Genomic DNA, 25,706 nt, shown 5'->3' on the forward strand with positions numbered 1-25,706 from the left:
TTAAGGATTACTTTACTGGAACTTGCAGCCCCTCATAGGGTTTGGTAGGAACGTGAGCTTATATCTTTGTAGGAAAGGCCTTTGGAGATCACCCCATAGAGAAACATAATATGCTGCCTTGGGCAAGATAATCAACACCTCCCACACCATAGTTCACCAGTTATGGGGAAGAGAACATTAGAATTTTTTTTTCAATGTACAAGGATGAGTCTTTATAAGGTGAATGTCTATTTAGATATGATTTTGAAAACTGAATGAGTCTATAGGGCCCTCTGGAAAGGATATTGGCAATTTAGTGATTGCCAGTGCTCAATTTACAAATAGATTTTAGTTCAAGTGCAGGTACTTTTAAGACATGTTTGAAACTCAGGGTACATCTGATAAAAATAAGTATGAATATGGAGAGAGTAGATTCTGAGGATAACCTACAGAACCACTCAACCGTAATATAACTAGAACATATTACTTTTGTAATAAGATTCTATAGAAGGGTATAGAAGTTTAATATTAGAGGTTAATTAGAAACAAAATTGAATGAGAAATTTTTTCCTTATCATGGTGGATGCTTGTATTTGAGGAAGAACATGTTTAATTAAACCAGGCAGAGAAGGCAATAAATAGAGTCTTGTAAACAAACTGAAATGGAGTGCTATGTTCTCTGAAAAGTTTTTTCAGTTGATCGTATTTATTTAATATCTAATTCATTTCAGAATTTAAATCTTCCATTTGGCAGCACAGGTAAAACTGGTATTACTTTTGCAGTTACCATTCACAATTGAAATCTTTTTCCTTTTAAATGTAAAAGAGAGGCAGGGTTTAAGAGACAGACTTTTCCTGAGGTAATAGGTCCAAGTTTAAAGAGCCGGGGAAAGAAGGAAAGGGCCACTGTGGATACTGAGTACAAAAAGAAAGCTATAGCCTAGGGTCAAATTTAAATAAGGTGTGGAGACAGCATTGTTCTCCAACAGGCTCCCTGAAGGAGTACCTTGGAGGTGATGAGGGAGAGACTTTCATTGGAAAATTTCCAGCAGCTACCATTCATGTCTTGTGTGATGGGAAAACATCTGGTGTTATTAGTTCTGTGTGCCCCATGTCCTGAAGACTTCAACTCATCCATTACTTAATAACATGGTTTTCAAACTGGGCTCCATGGAGCCCCTCAGGCCAGGCTGTCAAACACAGCTTCCAATAAATCCCGTAAACTTATTGGGCTTTCTCCTCAGCTTTTTAGAAAAAAGTGTTCTGCTGCTTAAAATAAATTTAACTACCAAAAATAGTTCATTATTTGCAACAATTAAAAACAAAAGAATTTTGATCTTTACCTTAATCAATGACTTCTGCCATTATATTTTACTCCACATCGTTTCTATAGGTCTCTGGCCCCATATTCCCCCTAATTCATTAAAGAAGTCATAACACTAATTTTCAATGAATGATTAGAGAGTGATAACCTTGCTGATATCTATGGCAATTTTATTGATTTAACCATAGAGTCGTTCATTCTTTATGTTACAAAGTTTCATAATTCATAAAGACACAAAATGACCTCTGTGAATCCACATATAGATTCTTATTGTATTAGTAAAACCCTGTGAATCCAAAATAGTTTTAAAGTTCTGTACCCCATTAATCTAGTCTCATTCCTACAGTGTGGGTCTTTTTCTACTTTAAACCATCATCAAATAGTCATGTAATGAACAAGACTTGAGTAAGGAATTTTTTTATACATTCATGAAGAAGGCATTATGTATTACACATAAGCCCTATCTGTGGGCTCAAAAAGGAACCTGAGAGCACACGAACAAATTTTATGGGCATTTAAAAATTAAATTTTAAAGAAAAATCTTTACTTGCATTTACCCTCCACATTTAGCCCATTTCTTCATAGTTACATTGAAATCCAATTTTGCTCTTACAGGAAATTTTAGTTAATTTGCATAAAAACAACATTGACTCCCCTTATGGTCTTTTTAAATAGCCGTTAAAAAAAAAAAAAAAAAAAAAAAAAACCTCAAGGTATTTATTCACATAACAGTTTCCCCACCTTTTGCCATAGGCTTGACCTTTAAAGCCTTAAAACTTTAAATATAATTTAAGAAAAAGAAAATCTCTTAAGTTTAGGACATTTAGAGGTTTTTTAATTTGTTTATCCACTTTTGCATTTTTTTTCCCATATCCAGAAATGGACGTGAAAAGTCCCTGTGTTTACGTATTAGAACTCTGTACAACTCAAAGCATGAATCCAAGATTAATGCATTATAATTACAACCTATCTGAATGGTTTATTTCTTACTGGTCCAGTGAGATGCTATAGAGAAAAATTAGTATAGGAATGCACTATCCAAGTCATTCTTCTGGAGATTCACAGCAAAAAAGGAAAGCCCAGGGTAAAGAAACCTATTTAATATAAATGCAATAATTTTCCAACTTGATCACAGAAATGGTTTTTTTTGTTGTTGTTGTTAAAATTAAGTTTAATGCTTATTAGAATAAAAAAATACTTATTAGAACCCAACAAACTAATGTTTAAAGATCATCTTTGGAAATAATTCTAAGGTAATATATGGTTCTCACTGACTGTAAGAAAAAGTCTTTAGCATTGGATCAAGCTAAAAATAAATCACTCTAAGTTCTAGAATTAATTTATTTCCCATTACTTCATAGTCTCTACATTCCATCAAATATATTTACATTGCTGACAAAGCCTTATTCCCAAAGTGAGCTTTTTAGCACCTCTTATTTTTAGCACAGTATATATTAAAATTATAAATGTTAAATCTAGGGAGATGGTCCATACAAGCTTTAATATATGTAATTATTCCCAAAGTTTTATTTTGGTTGAATAAGTAAACCATAGATACATGTGCCTATGTAAGTAAGTTATTTACTTTTTTAAATATAAAGGTATGTCTGAAAGTGCAGTGTAATTCTGGTGCTAACTACGTGGAGTTAGGTTGAACTCCACCAGCTAAGGGCTCAATCCTCTTCAAGACTGCTTGCACTTCAGACTTCAGCTGCAAGTTCTTGGCTTCCCAGGCCACCCTTACTATTGACATGCTGCCTGCAGATTTGGAGGTTCCCAGTACCCCTCCGGTTTACTTGAACAGCTCAGAGAACTTAGGAGAACACTATACAGTTGACCGTCGAACAACATAAGTTTAATTGTGTGGGTCCCCTTGTACACAGATTTGTTTTCATAGATACAGTACTATAAGTGTATTTTCTTTTCCTTATGATTTTCTTAACATTTTCTTCTGGTCAAGCTTACTTTACTGTAGGAACACAAAATATAACGTATACAATATACAAAATATGTGTTGATCAACTGTTTATGTTATCCATAAGATTTCTGGTCAACAATAGGCTATTAATAGTTAGGTTTTGTGGGAGTCAAAGTTACACAAAAATTTTCAGCTGCACAGGGAGTCAGTTCCCATAACCACCATGCTGTTGAGGTCAACTGAACTTATAGAGTCTTATTTTAGCAAAGAGATACAAATCGGAAGTAGCCAGGGGCACCTGGATGGCTCAGTCAGTTAAGCATCTGACTCTTGATTTCAGCTCAGGTCATGATCTCAGCTTTGTGAGACTGAGCCCTATCTTGGGCTCCGCACTGGGTGTAGAGCCTGCTCAAGATTCTCTCTCTCCTTCTCCCTCTGTCTCTCTCCTCACCTCTTAAAAAAAATAAAATAAAAGTAGCTGAAATAAGAAATAAATGGGAAATGTCTGGGAAGGTCCCAAACTCAAGTCTTCTATGTTCTGTCCCCATGGAGCCAGAAGGCATTGCCCTCTCTACATATTAAGGTGTACTATCTGCCAGAGAGCTCACCTGAGCTTTTGGTATCCAGAGTTTTTATTGGGGTTTCATTACATAGACATGATTAATTGACTCATTGGGCACATGGTCGAGTTCAATCTTTTTCCCTTTCGCCCCCAGAGATTGGGTGGATATCATGTGGCTTAAAGCCCCAACCCTCTAAACTTGTTCTTTGAGGTGTGACCAGTCCAACCTCCTGAGACAGCTCTTTAACATAAACTCACTTGTAGTCCAAGAAACCACCAAGAATAGGAAAGTTCAGGAAATATCAGGACTTGGAGGCTACCTCCCTGAAATCAAAAAAGAACATCCAAAGCCCTTATTATACTAACAGAAAGCTTTAGAGTTGGCAATAAGAAATGACCTTGATAATAAACTTGTGCATAGCTGTGCCTAAGTGAATCTGAATGTGCCTAGTCATGTAACTCCCAGTATTAGAATAATAACAGCAACAGAAATTCACAGCCATTGACACATGAAATTTCCTGAGAAAAATCTGTAAGTACCTGGCAGATATGAAGAGATAGGTCTTCATATGTATATAAAACAAATAAATATAAATAAAGTTAAAATAGTGTTTCATTGTAGTTACATTTTCCTGAATACTTCACTATGAAAATTTTAATTGCCCAAGATTGGTTCATAACTTTGCATACATTGAATATATAGATTTGGATTGAATATTTGATGATAGGAATTTGGCTTTTATGTAGTAATTTGGTTTTCCAGGACTAAGTTATCAGTCCTCAATATGTAATTATAAAGAATATCCTATTCATTTGAGAATTTTTTAATGATTTAATATTTTTAAACCCATGAAGACAATAATATAGTTCTAGCTAATTTTTCTCATTCCTGATTACAGTTATGTGCATAGAATATACATTAAAGTAGGAGAGATTTTTGAGGTTGCTTTTGAGATTAATCCAAAAGTTTCAGATAGAGTGCCAGAGTTGCTCATTCACAGAGCTGTAAATCAGAACCAAGCAATATTTTCCATGTGCTTTTAAAATGAATTCTTTATCAGCAGTGCACCTTTCAACAACACAATATAACAACTGTGAAGGTTGTTGAAAGCTGCATTATCTGTGCATTCATAATTCAAATGGAAGAGGTGATTGGATGTATCTCAAAAGCAATATGTCCTCCAGTTGCCACTTTAAGCCCGCTAGTGTTCTGGTTTTTTTCAACCTGCAGGAACAGTCAGAACAGATATGGGATACAAAAAATATGATCAGAAGTCAGGAGTTTGATTTTCCATGTGTCAAATTTAGTGTTGAACTGCTAAAAGTTTTAACACCCTAATTGTGAAGTCATTTGTTTTATTTCAGCATTCCTCACAAGGTATAAATTGCTAGAAGATGCCAGCAGTTTATTTAGCCTTAAAACACATGAAATGTTTCTGTCTTCCCATCCCCTATGATTGGTGTTAATTGCCCTCAAAAATGATCTTAGCAGAGAAGGCAAGGGAATGGTTATCTAGCAATTTACTAGTAGCATTAAGGATTTTAATTGTGCTAGATAAACATGACAGGCAATTATTGAGTGTTGTTACACATTGGAAAATAAAAATGGAATGCTGAGCATTATACTCTTTTGCAGTTTTGTCTTTATGTCAGTGCCTAATTTATATCTTTTAACAATTTAATAGGTTGAATTTTATTTGAGAGATGTTTTCTGGAATATGCTATTGGAAGATTAGTCATAAAAGTTTTATATCTGCTTACTTAGTAATACAATGTGAATCAGTCTGAAGTCATACATGTTAAATCTCACTAATGCCATAATCTTCCAACAGATAAAATGGAAAGAAAGAATTTCCATTTATCTGTTACTTTGTGAAGCAGTGACATGAATGATTGTGTGATTCTACTTGTCATCATTTTGAAGGTGGGAAAATGCAATTCTTCTAGAAATATTTCAATAATTTATTACCTTTGTAGCAAGAGATAAAGAAGGCACTATATCATAATAAAGGGGACAAATCAAAAATAATATCTGACAATTATGAATATTTATGCACCCAATATGGGAGCACCCAAATATACAAAACAATAACAAACATAAAGGAACTCACGGATAATAAAATAGTAATTGTAGGGGACTTTAAGACCCACGTACATCAATGGACAGATCATCTAAAGAGAAAATAAATAAGAAAACAGTGGCTTTGAATGACACACTGGACCAGATGGACTTAACAGATATATTCAGAACATTTCATCCTAAAACAGGAGAATACACATTTTTCCAGTGCATATGAAACATTCTCTAGAATAGATCACATATTAATTAACAAAGCAGGCCTCAATGAGTACAAAAATGTTGAAGTCATACCATGCATCTTTCTGACCACAATGCTAGGAAACTGGAAATCAATCACAAAAAAAAAAATCTGGAAATTCCATAAATGCATGGAGGTTAAACAACATGCTAGTAAACAATGAATAGGTCAACCAGGAAACCAAAGAAGAAATTTAAAAAGTTCACAGAAACAAATGAAAATGAAAACACAATGGTCCAAAATATTTGGGACACAGCAAAAGTGGTTCTAATAGGGAGGCCTACTTAAGAAGCAAGAAAAATATCAAATAGGGGCACCTAGATGGCTCAGTCCGGTAAGCATCTACCTTCAGCTCACATCATGATCCCAGGGTCCTTCGATCAAGCCCAACATCATGCTCCCTGCTCAGCAGCCAGCCTGCTTCTCCCTCTCCTTCTGCCACTCCACCTGCTTGTGCTTTCTCATGTGCAGTCTCACAAATAAATAAATAAATAAAATAAAATAACTCAAATAAACAACCTGGCCTTATACTTAAAGGAACTAGAAAAAGAGCAACGCAAAGCCTAAAGCCAACCAAAGGAAGGAAATAATAAAGTTTGGAGCAGAAATAAATGATATAGAGGGAAGCGTGGATGGCTCAGCAGTTGAGCATCTGCATTTGACTCAGGGCATGATGCCCGAATTCAGGGGATCGAGTCCCACATTTGGCTCCCCGTGGGGAGTCTGCTTCTCCCTCTGCCTGTGTCTCTGCCTCTCTCTGTGTGTTTCTCATGAATAAAAACATAAAATCTTTAAAAAAAATTATATAGAAACTAAAAAACAAAACAAAACAAACCCACGATGGAACAGATCAATGAAACCAGGAGCTGGTTCTTTGAAAAAAATTACTAAAATTGATACACCTGTAGCCAAAATTATCAAAAAGAAAAGAGAAAGGACTCAAATAAAATCACAAATGAGAGAAATAACAATCAACACCACAGAAGTACAGTTATAAGAGAATATTATGAAAAACTATATGCCACCAAATTGGACAGCCTGGAAGAAATGAATAAATTCCTAGAGACATATAAAACTGAAGCAGGAAGAAATAGAAAACCTGAACAGACCAATAATCAGCAAAAAAATTGAATCAGTAATCAAAAAACTCTCAACAAACAAAAGTCCAGGAGCAGCTGGTTTCACAGACAAATTCTACAGAACTTTTAAAGAAGAATTAATAGCTATTCTTCTCAAACTATTCCAAAAAATAGAAAATGAAGGAAAACTTCCCAACTCATTCTATGAGGCCAGCATTATTACCCTGATACTTAAACCAAAGACCACTAAAAAGAGAACTATAGGCCAATATCTCTGATGAACACGGATGCAAAAATTCTCAATTAAATACTAGCAAACTGAATCCAAAAATACGTTAAAAAAAATAATTCACCACAATCAAGTGAGATTTATTCCTGGGGTGCATGGGTGGTTCAATATTTGCAAATCAACCTGATACACTGCATTAATAAAAGAAAGGAAAAGAACTATATGGTCCTCTCAATAGATGCAGAAAAAAGCATTTGGCAAAGTACAATATGCATTCGTGATAAAAAAAAAAAAAAAACCCTCAACAAAGTGGAGATAGGGCCTTAACATAATAAGGGCCATATATGAAAAACCTACAGTTTCATATCATCCTCAGTGGGGAAAAACTGAGAGCTTTTTGTCTATGGTCAGAAACAAGACAAGGATGTCCACTCCTACTATGGTTACTTAACATAGTACTGGAAGCCCTAGTCTCAGCAGTCAGACAATAAAAAGAACTAAGAGACATTCACATTGGCAAGAAACAAGTCAAATTTTTACTGTTTGGAGGTGACATGATAGTCTATATAGAAAACCTGAAACTTTACCAAAAACTGCTAGAACTGATACACAAATTGAGTAATGTCACAGCATACAAAATCAACATACAGAAATCTATTGCATTTCTATACACCAATAATGAAGCAGCAGAAAGAGAAATTAAGGAGTCGATCCCATTTACAATTGCACCAAAAACCATAAGATACCTAGGAATAAACCTAACCAAAGAGGCAAAAGACATATACCCTGAATACTATAAAACTCTAGTGAAGGAAATTGAAGATGACACAAAGAAACGGAAAGATGTTCCCTACTTATGGATTGGAGGAACAAATATTATGAAAATGTCTATACTTTCCAAAGCAGTCTACACGTTTAATGCAATGCCTAACAAAATATGAATAGTATTTTTCACAGAACTATAACAAATAATCTTAAAATTTGTATGGGACCATAAAAGACCCTGAATAGCCAAAGCAACCTTGAAAAAGAAGAGCAAAGCTGGAGACATCACAATTCCGGACTTCAAGTTATATTGCACAGCTCTAGTGATCAAAACAGTGTGGTACTGACACAAAAATAGGCACATAGTTCAATAGAACAGAACAGAAAACTCAGAAATGAACCACAAATATATGGTCAACTAATCTTCCATAAAACAGGAAAGAATATGCAATGAGAAAAAGTCTCTTCAGCAAATGGTGTTGGGAAATCTGGACAGCAACATGCAAAAGAATGAAACTGGACTATTTTCTTACACTATACACAAAACAAATTCAAAGTGGGTTAAAGACCTAAATGTAAGACCTGAAACCATAAAAATCTTAGAGGAGGGCACAGACAGTAACCTCTTTGACACCAGCCATAGCAGCTTCTTTCTAGATAGGTCTCATAAGGCAAAGGAAACAAAAGCAAAAATGAACTATTGGGACTACATCAAAATAAAAAGCTTCTGCACAGTGAAGGAAACAACAAAACTAAAAGGTAATCTATGGAATGGAAGAAAATATTTGCAAATGACATAAGTGATAAAGGATTAAAGTCCAAAATATATAAAGAACTTATAAAAGTCAACACCCCCTAAAAAACAATAATCCAATTAAAAAGTGGGCAGGAGAGGGATGCCTGGGTGTCTCAGTTGGTTGGATTTCAGCTAGGGTCGTGGTCTTAGAGTTATGGGATCAGGCTCCACATTGGGATCTGTGCTAGGTGTGGAGCCTGCTTGGAATTCTCTCTCTCCTTCTCCCCTTTCCTCTCAACCCCCTCCCCCCGCAAAAAAAAAGTGGGCAGAAGACATAAATAGACATTTTTCAAAAGGAGACATACATAAAGGTGGCCAATAGACATATGAAAAGATGCTCAGTATCAATGATCATCAGGGAAATACAAATCAAAATTACAGTGAGATCTCACCTCATACCTGTCAGAATTGCTAAAATCAATAACACAAGCAACAAGTGTTGGCGAGGATGTAGAGAAAAAAGGAACCCTCTTGCCCAGTTGATGGGAATGCAAACTGGTGCAACCACTTTGAAAAATAGTATGGAGATTCCTCAAAAACTTAAAAATAGAACTATCCTGCAATCCAGCAATTGTACCACTAGGTATTTACCCAAGGAATACAAAAATCAAAGGGACATATGCACCTCAGTGTTTATAGCAACATTATTCACAATAGCCATATTATGGAAACCTCCCAAGTATCCACTGACTGATGAATGGATAAAAAAAGATGTAGTTTACACACAACCACACACACACATGCACATGCACGCACGGGTATATTACTCAGCTATGAAAAAGAAATGAGATCTTGCAAAGGCCTGGATGGAGCTAGAGAGGATTATGCTAAATGAAATAAGTCAGGCAGAGAAAGACAAATGTCATATGATTTCAATCACATTTAAAATTTAAGAAATGAAACAAATGAATGATGGGATAAAAGAGAGAAAGAGAGAGAGAAGCAAACCAAGAAACAGACCTTTAACTATAGAGAACAAACTGATGGTTTGTTCTACCAGAGGAGAGGTTTGTGGGGGGACTGGTTAAATAGGTGATTGGGCTCAAGGAGTACACTAGTTGTGATGAGTACTGGGTGATGTATGGAAGTGTTGAATCACTATATCGTACACTTGAATTACACTGTATGTTAATGAACTGGAATTTAAATAAAAACCTTAAAAAATAAAATAGTAAAATAATTACCTCTGAAATACTAGTGTCCTTTGCCAAAGCTATTGATAACATTTGGAAATAATTGGGATGTTTAAAATATATATACTTTTTTGCAAGCATTAAGTAGTTTGGCCACAGAATGCCATTGATTTGAAATGCCGTTGACTTTAGACATTTCTACAGCTTGATTCAGTTTCATAAACTATTACTTTGAAATACAAAATGAATTATTACTGACCTTTTCAAGGGTTACATTTTTAAATATCCTACTGGTTTAGATAAATTCATTTTCTAAACTACTGTATGAAAAGAAAATGGGATTTGAAATTTGTTTCAGCTCAAAATAGTGAGATGGGCTTGTTTTCCCACCTCAAACCATAATAAAGTCAAAGTATAAGATGTAAGTAGACTCTACCGTGTATTTGAAGAAGTTATGCTTTTCAAAATTTTGGTAAACACTGCCATAAGGTACCTCAGTCCTTTGAACTTTTCTCTACATCATTATCAATAGCCCAGAAGCCTTCTAAATGCCAGAAGTACATTCAAAACTTAGCATGGACATCTCTTTTCTATCTTCAGTGTTCCACAACTGACAAAGACCCACCTCTGCCCTCTTGGTTACCTGAGACTATTTTATACACTTCTAAAAATTCTTTCATTGCATCCTGCTCTTCATGCCAAATTTGCAATCCTATCTTTAATAAAAACAACAGGGTTACTTGAGTGGCTCAGTTGGTGAAGCATCTGACTCTCAATTTCGGTTCAGGTCATGATCTCAGGGTAGTAAGATCGAGTGCCATATCAGGCTCCATGTTCGGTGTGGAGTCTGTCTCTCCTTCTCCCTCTGCTCCTCATCCTTACTTGTGCTCTCACTCTCTCAAATAAATAAATAAAGTCTTTTAAAAACCAACTTTTTATATACTTTACTTAGAATTAGATAATATAATATGCATATCTTCTGATGCATCAAATTTACTCCTAGGAATACTCCCAGCAAAAGTGCATACATATGTTCACCAAAAGGCATATTCTAGAATGTTCATAGCAATATTGTTAGCAATAGCTCCGCATTGGAAAATATACACAATTCATCATAAACAAATAAAGATGAAAAAATAAGCCATAATATATTTATACCACAGAATTCTATATGTTAATTAGAATGGTCTTCAACAGCATGCAACAATATGGATGAATCTCACACCACATTTTAGAATGAACGAAAGCTTGCACACATGAGTAAACACTGTATGATTCCATTTACATGAAGTTTTTTAAAAGTACAACAGTTCTGCATTGTGAGAAATCAGGATAGTGGTTGCACATATGGGAAGGGATAGTGATAGGAAGGGGGAACAAAAGAGGGCTCTGTGTTCATGTGTGTATTCAATGAACTTCATACTTATGAAATTGCACAAAAGATGCACTTTTGTGTATGGAGACTAAAACAGCTGATGTGTATCTTTGGCAGAAACACAGGAGATAATATATATAAAGATAAGCTATAAATCTACTTCTCATCCAGATTCTACTGGTTCTGCCTGTGTCTTATGATAGCATTCCCTAATTTCTGTTTTACACACTTATCCATGCATAAATGAGTACATGTTTGACTGGTGAAACCTGAATAAACTCAGTAGATTATATCAATCTCAGTATCTTGATTGAAATTATACTGTAGTTGACTATTGTAAGAAACTGGGGTAAGTAGACAGTGGACCTCTCCATTATTTCTTACAATTATATGTGAATCCAAAATTACCTTGAAAAAATAATTTCAATAAAGAAAGAGGGACTGCTGAATAAACGCAATATATTAAATTTCCAAAAGTGAGACCCTATCCCAAGTGAACTGTATCATGATGTTTGGGGTTGCTGGAAACCTGTACTTTTAGCATGTGTTCTAGGTAATTTATGAAAAGGCAAGGCTAGGAAATATTGTGTAATAACTGGCTAGCTTTTTAACACTTCTTAACAGAATATTTTGGTCACAAGCTTATAGGTTAAATTTGTCATATTGGTTTTTAGGTGGTCTTGTTTCACAATAATAAAATAAATCAGTGTTTGCTGATTCTCTTATGAATCTGCCTACAATAAAAAGAATGAAATCCTTAGGAATAAATTTAACAAAAGAAGTTCAAGATGTATCCACAAAAACTACATTGAAAGAAATTACAGACCTAAATAAATGGAAAGTATTCCCATGTATCTGAATTGTTAAGGTGGCAAATTGATCGAGTTCTTCAACACAATTCCTATCAAAATCCTAGCTGCCATTCTGAGTGAAAATTGACAAGCTGATTCTAAAATTACCTTAGATTTTGCATATGGAAATGCAAGGGACCCAAAAAAGCTAAAATTATCTTGAAAAATAAGAACAAAGTAGGACTCACGCATCCTGACTTCAAACCTTACTACAAAGTTACAGTACTCAAGATGGTGTGGTATTGGCATAACGATCAATGGAATGACATTTAGAATCCAGATATTAACTTTTACATTTGTGGTCAACTGAGTTTCAGCAAAATAATTCAATGTATAAAAAATAGTATTTTCAACAAATGGGCCTGGTATAACTTGATAATCACATACAAATGAATGAAGTTGGACCCCCTTACAACTTTTACCATATACAAATATTAAGTGAATCACATACCTGAATGTGAGAGTTAAAACTGTAAAATCCCTAGAAGAAATCATAGGTGCAAATCTGAATTACCTCAGATTGGGTAATGGTTTCCTAGATGTGACATCAGAGCCCAAGCTCCCAAAGAAAAAAAAAATAGGTAAATTGGGCTCATTGACAGTTACAACTTTTGTTCTTCAAAGAATACTAAAATAAAAAAGACATGTTTTGACAAATGTAGAAATTAGGACAGTTATACCTTGCTAATGGTGGTGTAAAGTGATGTGCTTTGGAAAACAGTTTGGCACTTCCTCAAAAAGTTAAATATAGTTATCATATGACCCAGCAATTCCACTCCTAGATATATGCCCATGAAAATTAAAAGCATGTCCACACAGAAACCTATACACAAATGTTCACAGCAGCATTATTCATAATATACAAAATAGGGAAACTAAAATACCCATACACTTATGAGTGGATAAACAAAATATGATCTGTCCATTCAATGGAACACTATTCAGTCATAAAAAGGAATGAAGTACTAACACATGCTTGAACCCTCACAAAGATGAATCCTGAAAACATTATACTAAGTAAAATAAGCCAATTGAGAAAAGCCACATAATGTTTGATTTCATTTTAGGAAATGTCCAGAATAGGTGCATTCTCAGGGACAGAAAGTGGATGAGTGGTTGCCAGGTAATGGGGGAGGAGAAAATGATAACCCTCTGCTAACTGATAACCCTCTGCTAATGGCTAGAGGGTTTCTTTATGTGGCAATGGAAATGTTCTAAAATTAGATAATGGTGATGGTTGTACGACTTGGTGAATGTATTAAAAACTGAGTCATGAGCTGATTTTTATCGTATATAAATTATATTTCAATAACAAAATTGTAATCTACCTAGAGTCCCCTAGTACAAGTTGTCTATATTATCATTTTCAAAATTGAATCCTTGATGGCTGATGTAAAATGGTATAAGAACAAACCCTCTGCATATCAGAGTATTACACAGAACAACTATGCTTTTGACTCTTGACCGTAGGAAATTTAGCTTTTCCACGTATTTGCCTGGAGAGTATATACAAGTGATAAATTGATGTTTGAAATGCCAACTTGGTAATAAGGGACTGTTCCAGGAAAATGCACCCATTTCTCAAATCACATCTGTAGACTATTAAGTTAATTGGCTGTGTGATTTGATGAAATGAGTGCTGGACTAGACCCCATCTTTTACTGTGTGATCCTCCACTTGTCAATTATCTTTCTGCATTTGTTTTCCTATCTGTCCAATAGTATATCAATACGTATCCAATACATTTATAAGATTTTCAAGAGAATCAAATGAATATAAGATGTGAAATTGTTTTTTAAATTGACAGCACTGAAAATTATGAGACATTATTTATTTAACATCCTTCATTTTTCTTCTCCAGATCTGATTTGCAAAGAAGGGGAAACATAAGGTGCTAAGTTAAATGGTTCCTTTTGGATGTTGATTGAGAGGGTCTGTCTTTCTTCTTGAGGAAGAACTTTGCATGGACTCAAACACTTGGACTTGTGTGACATTAACAGACAGAATTTTACAGAAAACTGTTATAATTTTTTTAATGTATCATTCTGACAGCATGAGAACGATATAGCAGCAGACAGGTTATTGTCAATTAAACACGAGCTGTCAGAAAGTCAGAAATGCTGAAATATGGTGAGCATGAATCCTAAGCAGATCATATGGCAGCTGCTCAGCTGTTATTTTAACAGAGTCGCTGTATGTATGTGTCATTTTCCTGCAGAATTTCAGTCTCTAACAACGCAGACATCTTTGCATTTGCATGTTGCTGTCAAGTCAAACTTGGACCTTCTAAGTGAGCTAGAATGGTGGGTGGTAGTGGGCAAGTGACATGTGGAGAAGATGGCTCTCATCTGATTTTTTTTCCATGCAGGTTACATTGAAGAGGCCTGCATCATCCCTTGTCCTTCCGATTGCAAGCTCAGTGAGTGGTCCAACTGGTCTCGCTGCAGTAAGTCCTGTGGAAGTGGTGTGAAGGTTCGGTCTAAATGGTTGCGTGAGAAACCATATAATGGAGGGAGGCCTTGCCCCAAGCTGGACCATGTCAACCAGGTATTCTCTACCACTGATTTTAATTAACGTATTATTTAGATTCACGTGATCTATTTTTTTCTCCAAAATGGAGAATAAATAATAACCCTGAGTAAGACATTTAACCCATTTAATCCTTAGAATGCCTGAGTAAATAGAGGTATGTTGTTAAAATCCCAAATCAGATATATTATCTTTGCATTAGGAGATTTAGTACCTTGCATGTACATGCATATGAATATAATTAAGTGGAAATTAAAATGACACCTACCTTTAAAATAATGTCATAAAATTGTATCTAGCTGTGTGCTAAGAGCAAGATTGTCTCATTATTATAGTTCCCCTAGACTCTCAGAAAAGATATCTCAATTACCAACTACTTAAATTAAAATGAAAGAAAGCATTTGGATTTGGGTCTGAAACTAGGAAATCTCTCTCTCTCACACACACACTCTCACTCTCTCCCTCCCTCTCCCATCCCTCTATCTTTCCTTCTTGAAATAATAAAGGTGGAGGGGTACTTCCTGGATGGCTCAGTTGGTTGAGTGTCCAACTCTTAATTTCAACTTAGGTCATGATCTCAGGGTAGGTAGTAACATGGAGCCCCTCGTTGGGCTCCACGCTGAGTGTGGAGCCTGCTTAAGATTCTCTCTCTCCCTCTCCCTCTGCCCCTTCACACTCTCCCCCTCTCTAAAAAAATAAAACTAGGAAATATATATTGAATGTTCATTTAAATTTGCTTGATATAAAATAAGTTAAGAAAAAAGAAAAATAAAGATGACCTCAAAGTCAGTGTACCAACACTATATACCAATTTAGTCTTTGACCTTTTGAATTTTATTTGGAACTTTATTTTATTTTTGTATCCTCACTTCATTAGCTGCAGTTAATAGTCGTTACTTGTGCCCTATTGGAGATATAAAATGAAAAGACTAATAGAGGGAATTATGACTAATTTAAATGTAATATAAAATATAGACAATTATTATCATGATTGACCTATATGTGAACTAACAAAGAATAAATTTAATATTGTATTTGTAGATGTTAAGATATGTATTTATATTGTTACAATCAAATGAACCAAGTCATATATATATAAACCAACCTTAAATATGTAGATAAGTTTCAGGCATACATAAACTCACTTTAATCTCCAAACACACTGCCTACCAGTACACATACTTTACTTCCCAAATTAACTTAAATTGTTAATGATAATAAAGATAAACTGTAGGATGTTCCCCTCTACCTGCTAAATGGAAGGCTATCCAATTTGTGAATCTCATGAGAAAGCCAATTAGATCTTCAAAAATAATAAAGTAAAATAAAGGGACAGTCTAGAGAAAATCAAAATACATTTTGAATAAAGAAATTAAGGACAAAGAAAGTGGAGAATTAAATGCCATAGGAAGTACTTCTCTGAAAAAAAGCTTGATTTTTTTTCCCCCTGAGTGAAGTTGCTGAATATGCCCTTAAGGTCAGCCATTGGTGACTAGTACACTACACTGCTGCCATCTACTGGTGAATGAGTTTTCCTGCCAGAGTGAATACTTGCAAACAAGAAATTTCGGTTAACATAACCCAAAAGAAACAAAATAACTGAAATGCAAGGTTTAAAATGTAAATATTTTTCTACAAGTTTTGAAATTTTAAAGTTCCATTGGTAAATTTGAATTGTAATAAATTCTCATCCATTGCCCTAATAAAGAGAAATTCTACAGAAATGTTCAGGGTGTGTGTGTGTGTGTGTGTGTGTGTGTGTACAGCCAGTCAACCTCTCAATTAAAATGAGCTGTGTTTGCCTCAGCATTGTTTTTACTAGTGAATTTTCAAAGGTTCAGGACCTTCTGCCAAGTTTTCTTTGCTATGAAAAGTCTTCTACCTAAGCCATTTTTCTGTCACTCTCCAGCTCTGATAAAATTTAATACAGAGTTTGATGGAGACATTCAGGTACTTGTTAATCAGCTTACTGGTGACATATCAAGGCATTAACAACTAAAAATTAAAGCTAAAATGAGAAGTAATAGATTCCTACTATCTGAGTACAAATGTTCTACATTTAAAAATAGAAATTCCTAGGATTTTATCACCAAAATATTAGGAAAGTAAAGAATATGCAAAGGTTTGTGTTAACTTTGAAAATTGCAAATCACATGGATTTTTTACTACAATTATACATTCCTCAATAAAAAAATCAGAGGTCCATTGACTTGAAAATGGTTTTGAGGTACCATTTTCTAACTGAGGAAGCAAATTCTCATTTCCCAAGAAATGTAGATGGATGGATTGATTAAAATCAATAGATTAATCAAGCAGTCTATGGATAGATTTCACTCACAATTTGCATCACAGAGTAGTTGCCATCATTCATCAGTTCCCCCCATCATTCATCAGTCATACATACATATGGTATGTATTTTGAGGACTACTCAGTGTCTTAAGATTTCTTCATCCTGCCCATCTAATCTTTTCCTTGACCATGAAGTTTGCAATACTCATTTATGTATTTCAACTTTAAACAATAATAAGGAGTTGCTTTTTCTCTCCCAAGGCTTAATAAAGATATTCTAATAATTTACCCCCCCAAAAAAGAAAAATAGACTTTTATATGTGGATGAAATGATATTTTAAATGTAGAATATGAATGTTTTCATTCAGCATACTGACACTTTTTCCTTATCTTTTTCCTCTCCCTTTTCTTCAATCCTGCTGAATGCCACCCCAGGCACAGGTAAGAATTCCTACACCCCCTGGTTCCTGGTAGGCTACTACTTGTTTTCCTTTTTTCTCCCGACTCCAGAGAATGTATTTCACTTCCTGCTATTGTCTTTTATCTTTTACAGGGAGAAAATATCATATTTTCTATAAAATTTTTGTTCTGCAGCTGTTCCTCCCCCCCGCCCCCCATCCACCGTCCCCCTGGCCCAGCATGCCACCTGTGTTTTCTCACTTTATTATCAGGGCTGAGGTTCCGGGGTGGGGGGAACAAGCTTCACTTCACCAGCCCTGACAAGGCAGTGACACCTCTTGTTAATGCTGTCATGCTTCTCAGAGGGAAAGGGAAAGGCACAGGTGGGCTGAGGGCCGGTGGCAGGAAGTCGCTCTGAACTGGTTGGTATTCAGTCCAGTGGAGGAGATTCACATGAGCGCCATCAAAAGATTAGGAGAAATGCATTTCTCCTTCAATGTTTCCCTTCCTCACAAATTGTAGGGTCATGTTTTACTCGGTAGTATTTAGTCCTATTTTAATACAGTACCCCATGTGAAGGTGACCCTGTATAACAATGATGGATTCCTATTCCAGCACTGTATATTCTTTATTCTTACTTGCAATAGCTCAGCTTTATTCATTCACTAAAATTTGCACAAAAGAATAGCACCAAAGGGCTATTTATATCTATAGTTTCTGGAATTAGTTACGTAAAATATACATACACTAGTGTGTGTGTGTTGTGTGAAATAGGAAATAGAGTTGAATTACCCTAGATTTTGAAATTATTTTAAAAGACATTTTTCTTTAATGGTTGACTCAGCTGTGTTGCAGTGGATTACGGTTTATTTTATTCCCTCGATTTAGTCATTCTTCTCATTGAGAAAAAGAGTAATTGGTTCATTGTTCTAAAATCCTGAAACCAAACATACCAGTCTAAATGTGAGACTTTCAGCCTTTATGGTCACCAAAGCACAGACAGTTTGCTTTGTGTCATGTGACGCTCCCTGCTTTGAGCTGTAGCTGTGTAATATGAGGCCGATTTCAGACCTTGCTTCCAAGCCCTAAATGATTGAAGGTTACTTTTTAAATGGTTTTGTTTCTTGTTATCATCTAATTTAGTTTTACATATGGAATGCAAAAAATATACAAATTCTTATTGCTCTATACATTCACTTGGAAAACAGGCCAAGTTATATTTCTTTGAAAACAGTTACTTTTATATGCTCATTTAATTCATTAATTCATTTATTCATTCATCTATCCAACAAATCTCTATAGAAGGCCTAACATACGAGCACTCTGGCCTAAGTATTGAAGACACACAACACCGTGAACAAGACAGATGGCCCATGAAATCAGCACTGCGTGGTGAGGATCAGTACAGGAACATACCCAATATGTCCCATGTGCTCCATTGGGTCAGATGTACCACTGTCATGTAATATAGGATCAAGGGACTACGACACAGCTAGCCTTTTACTTCTAGAACTCTCAAGAGAGTTTCTATATTCCCATCTTAGAAGAACAATAAAGGAGAGGAGTGAAAATAGTGCAACAAGAATACAATGTTTGTTGTGATGTTCCGTGCTCCTGCCCACTCTCAGCGGGTTCCCTGAGGAGAAATCCCAGAAAACTGTGTGTGTTTCAGGTGTATGAGGTTGTCCCTTGCCACAGCGACTGCAACCAGTACATATGGGTCACAGAGCCATGGAGCATCTGCAAAGTGACCTTTGTCAACATGCGAGATAACTGTGGAGAGGGTGTGCAAACCCGAAAAGTGAGGTAAGAGTGAGCCTCATTGTGCAGAAACAGAACACACTACCACCTCCCAGCCTCATGTAGGCCAGCGTGGGGCTCTCACTCCTCCCTGGTCTCCTGCATTAAACTCTCTTTAGTTTTATTTCCAGGGAATCTGTGTTCATGGAATATTCTAAGGGCATCTGCTTCAAGCAGCAAGTTGTCACACTGGGCCTCCTGACAGGAAGCCTCACTTGAAGGTCCTCCTGAAGAGAAGGATACTCATCGTGAATGCAAGCTGAATGAATGCAAATTTTTCCAACCCCAAAAACTTTGTTCTTAAAAGCCAAAAAGATTTCTGTCTGCTTTTTAGTGATAATCTGTGATAAACCCTTGCTCCTTTGTGTCATCCAAATGGCTAACTTTTGAATATTCCCACCTCCTCCAGGAAGCCTTCCTAATACTAAGTGCTGCTCATTTGTTCTATGACCATGCCACCTAGGAGGCAACCACCAGCCACGTGGGGGCTATTTCACTTTAAGTTTAAACTGGTTAAAATTAAATTAAATTAAATTGAAAATATGTTTCCTCAGCCACTCTGGACATATTTAAAGTGCTCAATAGCTGAGGAGGCTAATAGCTATGCTGTCAGACAGCAGAACTATAGAGCATTTCCATCATCACAGAAAGTTCTGTTGAGTGGTGTTGCTGTACAGTACCCCACTTCCCCCTCATTGTTTTGAAAAGATCCATTTACCATCTGTTGTTTTTATTAAACTCTATAATTTTCTCCAGAGACCTTGTCATATTTATAGAAATTTCCTAACACCTAATACAATTTTGATATTCATTAAATTTTCCCTCCAGTATCTGCATATGACTCTTAAGGGCTCTGGAACCCTACAAAACAAGTCTATGAGTTTTATTATCTCTACTTTGTGGAGTAGATTCAGAAGTACTGAGTAATTTACCAAGAACACTCATCTAGTAAAGTGACAGAGTTGTCACTCTTTATACCAGTTTCTTCTAACCCTGCCGAGTGATACACAGTAAAGACAAGTGTAAAAACATACAGAATTTGACCACTCATCTAGTGGACAAGCCCACTGCTACTCATGACCTAACTTTTCATGAATTTAAGATTTATGTTTCCCAATAGAAAAGTTGAGTGAATTAACATTTATATCGTAAAACTTTGGCACACTGTATAATTTGCTTCCAATAAAAATAATGTTTCTTTTTTCACAAGCCCTCTGAACTCTTAAGCTATTTTTCTGAGGAACTTAATAAAGGTAGATGAGCAATTAGAAGGTAACAAGTTGATAGGGAAACATAGGGAAAAGACAGAGATTCCATTTTCCACCATTCCCTTGCAAATTCAAAATTTCTCCTCCAAATTTAAAAATATTTTCCTTATAAAAATATTTTGATCAAGTTGGGTTTTTCATTAGTAAGAAAAATTATAATACTGTTTCTTTCAATTTTCTCTTCAATGATCTGTGTACATGCTTTTTTTTTTTGCTTTATAAATAATACTCTCAACATTTCCAAATACATCTTAAGCAAAGTAACTTTTGAGATCTATTCATTTTCTCAGTAAACATCTTTAATGTCAATAGAGAAAAGGGAAGGTCAGTATTGATTGTGATCTCTGATCATGTAATAATGTTTCTATTTGTTACTGATTGAGTAGTAAACCTCTCTAACCTTATCCTCTGCTAATTAAGGTCAAAATGTCTTGCTTATATGCAAGCATTATGTGACATTTCAGGATAGAAGAGTCTATAAGAGAGCAAGTACCAATTTATCCAGTGTCATTCTTTTTCTTTTAGGATGATATGACATATCAAAGGCTGGTGGCAGAAGTGATTTTTCCTGGTGGGAAGGGATATTTTTCACAGACATTTTTTTTTTTTTTTTTAGAATTTCTAGCACATGGTGATAATAAAAAACAGGTAATAAAGAGCAAGGGATTTGATTATCTTTATTGTTGCTTTTAAATTCTCTGCAGACAATGTACCCCTTTACTGTCATACCTATGACGGGCCTCAGGCCCTGCTCTTTGCCTCCAGCTTGGTTCTGAACTATGTATTTCTAATACAGTTCAATTTTTCTCACAGCATAATTCCTTGTCCTGTGGAAAGGAGAAAGGCCAAGAATTTGGAGGAAACCAAATGAACTTAAAGTGCTTTAGTGCTTTCCTTTGTGCTGAAAACCTGATGTGAATCTTGATTCTGTATTCTAGAGTGATTTTAAAAACTAATACCAAATAAAGTAAATAAAACATAAATAATTTGAATATCAACAATAAGGACATTTTTAACAATCGTGGCATATTGAAGTGATGACATTCAAATATAGTCATTAAAAATTATACCTTTGTTGGGGCACCTGGGTTGCACAGTTGGTTAGGCACCTGACTCCTGGTTTGGGCTCCTGTCCTGATTTCAGGCTCATGAGATTAAGCCCCTGAGTTGCTGAGCAAGGAGAAGAGTTGGCTTGAGTTCTCTCTTCCCTCTATCCCTCCCCCCTCAAATAAGTAAATCATTTTTTAAAGATTTTATTTATCTATTAGAGAGAGAGAGAGAGAGAGAGGCAGACACAGGCAGAGGGAGAAGCAGACTCTATGCAGGGAGCCAGACGTGGGACTCAATCCCGGGTCTCCAGGATTACGCCTGCCCTGGGCAGAAGGCGGCACTAAACTGCTGAGCCACCCGGGCTGCCCAAGTAAATCATTCTTAAAAAAAGAATTATATCTTAGGAAAATAGTTGGTGACAGGAAAAGATGTTCATATTATTGTTTTTTTAAATGGTACAAATAGTAGATAAAATTTGCTCTATTTTATGAAATGAAATATATGCTTAAATAGAATAGTCTTTAAAGAGTGGTTTTCTCTGAGTGATTTTTTGTTTTTGTTTGTTTCTTCTGATTTTCCTAAGCTGAATGAATTAGCTATGTAATAAAAAATTAAAGGAGAAAAGCCTGTGAAAATGTAGTTTTATGTACATAACTACTTAATAGAGTATTGAACATCTGTCTTTAACTCTGGATCAATAGGTAATTTTGCAAGTTAATCCTTGTACCCTGTGTCAATAACTAGCATGAATACAATCTTTTCTTAGTGACAAACTTATCTTTTGAGCATTAAATTTTGTTCCATGTCATCCCAAAGCTGCTCCACATCCTCTCAAAGTTGCCGTCAACAGAATATTTTTTAAATGCCACTGAAGAGAGAACTTTTTCCTGGGAAACTGAAAGTCTCCCAAAGAAATTTATATTTTTTTCTTTAGCAATGAAATCAAATAAATACCTACCTTTGCATATTTTTGTGGTCTCTCTTTCCTATTTTTATCCATCCACACCAAAAAGTGCAGAAGTGGGTTTTCGTAGAAGTATTTTTTTTCAGACTACAAACCCAATTAAGACATGAGCAACAGCACAGTTTTCCAGTCATTAAATGTATCCCATAGGAAAACAACATTTCTCTTAAATTGGGCAGCACTGTATAGAAAGGTATTTCTGCAGAGGAGATTTATAAAGATGCAAAGTCCCCACTGATTGTAAATCCTTGGGAATGGTGAGATTCCAGGTTTAACTGATAATGTAATTTAACCTAGAGTTTAAAACATGGCAATGGGTTTGAGAGGCTTAAGAACTCAAGCCTGCTTTTAGCTCTAGCAATGCATTCTCTTCCCAAACCCATTACTTTGGTTGACCTTCTCTGAGTTATAGATGAGGGATAAAGTTTTTCCCTTCCACTAGAAAAGTGCCTTGAGAGATTATTAATTATGCTAAGAGTGAAGTCTGGTACTAACCATGTTAATTAGATCCCCAAGAGATAAGTAAGCGAGACTTCCATGACTGCTTACAAAAGAAACATATAAGGTGGTTGAATCTGTTCTGTTAAGAAGAAAACTACCAATTAAAAAAGGCCAAGATAAAAAACAAAACAAAACAAAAAAAAAAGGCCAAGATATATGAAAGATTCAAACAACCATATTTAGAGAATTTGTGCTATTATTATTACTATAATTGTATTTTCGCTTCTGCCTTTCTTTTAAAGTTATCAGCATATAGGAGGCTAATATTACTTTTTAGTGACAAAACAACTTGATAAATTCCATCAATTACTTTAGAAAATATTTCATGAAACCTCTAGGAAAGTTCAGTGTGCCTCATCTTCCATCATCTATGAATCTACCTTCTCTATGGAATCTGCCATTTCCAAAAATAAGCCCCTCAGTGAATCTCTGTGGACCATTCCTCATTAGTTGCTGCATCATACACGAGTATAAAAGGCCCTCTTTGGGACACCTGGGTGCCTCAGCAGTTGAGCCTCTACCTTTGGCTCGGGGCGTGATCTCAGAGTCCCAAGATTGAGTCCCACGTCGGCTTCCTGCAGGGAGCCTGCTTCTCCCTCTGCCTATGTCTCTGCCTCTCTCTGTGTGTTTCTCATGAAAAATAAATAAATAATCTTTTTATTTTTTAAAGACCTTCTTCCTTCAGAGGAAGACATACTATAATCCATACAGTGGCTATAATTTTAAAAGATTATGATGATACAAGCAATCGTCCATTTTATATCATGCTGAAGCTCTGCCAGTATTTATAGGAGGCAGAGATCCTTTTATGTCTTCATGTTTGGAGAATTTTATTAAATGCAAACATTCCCACCTCACAACCCCATAACAATGTTTTAGAGCCATCCTATCCTATGGGTTGGCCATCGTTCTAATTGTCCTGGTTCCTTCAGGAACCTTCATTCCTGAATAGGTATGGTTTTTTTTAGATGCATGCAGAACACAGCAGATGGCCCTTCTGACCATGTAGAAGATTACCTCTGTGATCCAGAAGAGATGCCCCTGGGCTCTAGAGAGTGCAAATTACCATGCCCTGAGGATTGTGTGATATCTGAATGGAGTCCATGGACCCGCTGCACTTTGGTGAGATGATTAACCATTTATCAATAGTGTTTACTTAATTCTTTACCACTAAAGCTTTAGAGCTATTAAAAAATAATAATTACTAAATTAGTTACCAAGGCGAGAGTGTTTTCTTCGCTACCTCATTCCATGTGACTGTGCCATTTAAAGTCAGCAGTGTTTTGACTCACACTGGAACAGCTCAACCACTTGCCAACTTCACACTTCTCCACCATCCTCCTAGACCTACAGAAAATGCCTTCAAATTGGCGTATAAGTACATAGGATGTTAAAAACTGCACTGGTGATAATGATCCCCTCCAGGTAAAGGGAAAAAGAATGAAGCTCCAGTAAAGGTACTTTAATGGTGTCGAGTTATTTTCATCCCTTGCTTTTTTGCCCAATCCATTTTATTTAAATTGTAGGAATAATCTTTCACACAGTGGGTGTACTGCAGCAGGAGTATTGACACTAAAACACCAAAGATTCTGGCAAAAAAAAAAGGGACTTGAAGGAAGAAAGCTGTGTGTCAGTGAATCTCTTTCCACAGACTGACTCTGTGTCTCTGTGGGTCTGGAAAACCAGCTGAGAGTTTCAAATAACACAAAGCTTCTAGATTTCAACAGCCCATAGGGGTTCTTCCACGGGACCCTGGGAAGAGTCATTTAAAACAGAAGTGGCTGAGAATTTAGGATATTTGGCTTGGCCCAGGCACCGTTGTACAGCGGCACAATTCAAAATGGCATCAAATGTACAAGAAGAATACATCTAATGTGGAATTAATTTGCTAAAATACAATATAAGACAGTCTCAAAGAATTTATGATGCATGTTTTCAAGGTGAAATGAATTTTCTATCTCCGCGTTAACATTATTAAAGGTGTTAATTAGCAGCCAACTGATAGAGCAGTAGCAAAACAGGGCTGCTGGTTGACTTGGATACAGGTTAAATAGCAACAAAGAATCAACTGTATCACAAGGGCACGCAAATGATTTTCTACTCTAATTCTATAGCATCAGATCTGAGTTCCTGTTCTTAGAAACCAGATGGTTGCAGAACGAGACTCTGCCAGTAGCAGAAAGGCAAGCTAGTCTTTTTTAACTGCTGAATTGTGTTCGTGTGCATGCATATGTGCCCATTAGGAAAACCAAGATCACTAAAAGCTAGTTATTGAAAGTCAATCTTAAGATGGTTTTCCAGGTCCAAGAAACTAGATAGATATATAGGTAGATGATGGGTAGATAGGTTGTCATTTCTGTGTTTGTGGTCTACAACAGCTAATATGTTCCCCCTTAAAATAGTTGTTCAGGTACAGAAACTGTATGCAATTTATTGATTATTAATTCTATATTAGTGATCTGCAATAATTAATATGATCATATGTATGTGTTTGCATATATGTGATATGATATATCTATTAGCATTTGACACACAGACTCTTAAGCATCTTATGGCTAGATGGGACGTCAGAAACT

General features: G+C 35.7%; 1 protein-coding gene across 1 annotated transcript in view; it reads left to right on the top strand.

Annotated features, from left to right (window-relative positions):
* Positions 1–25,706, top strand: part of THSD7A (thrombospondin type 1 domain containing 7A) — a 428,088-nt gene that overhangs the window by 369,137 nt on the left and 33,245 nt on the right. Inside the window, exons 14-17 of the mRNA XM_077856743.1 lie at positions 14,698–14,876; positions 17,584–17,589; positions 19,220–19,353; positions 24,099–24,252. Of these exons, the coding sequence (XP_077712869.1) occupies positions 14,698–14,876; positions 17,584–17,589; positions 19,220–19,353; positions 24,099–24,252 (473 nt within the window). The remainder of the gene's footprint in view (positions 1–14,697; positions 14,877–17,583; positions 17,590–19,219; positions 19,354–24,098; positions 24,253–25,706) is intronic.

This window comes from Canis aureus, chromosome 18 (genome assembly GCF_053574225.1).
Source record: "Canis aureus isolate CA01 chromosome 18, VMU_Caureus_v.1.0, whole genome shotgun sequence".
Lineage (NCBI taxonomy): Eukaryota > Metazoa > Chordata > Mammalia > Carnivora > Canidae > Canis > Canis aureus.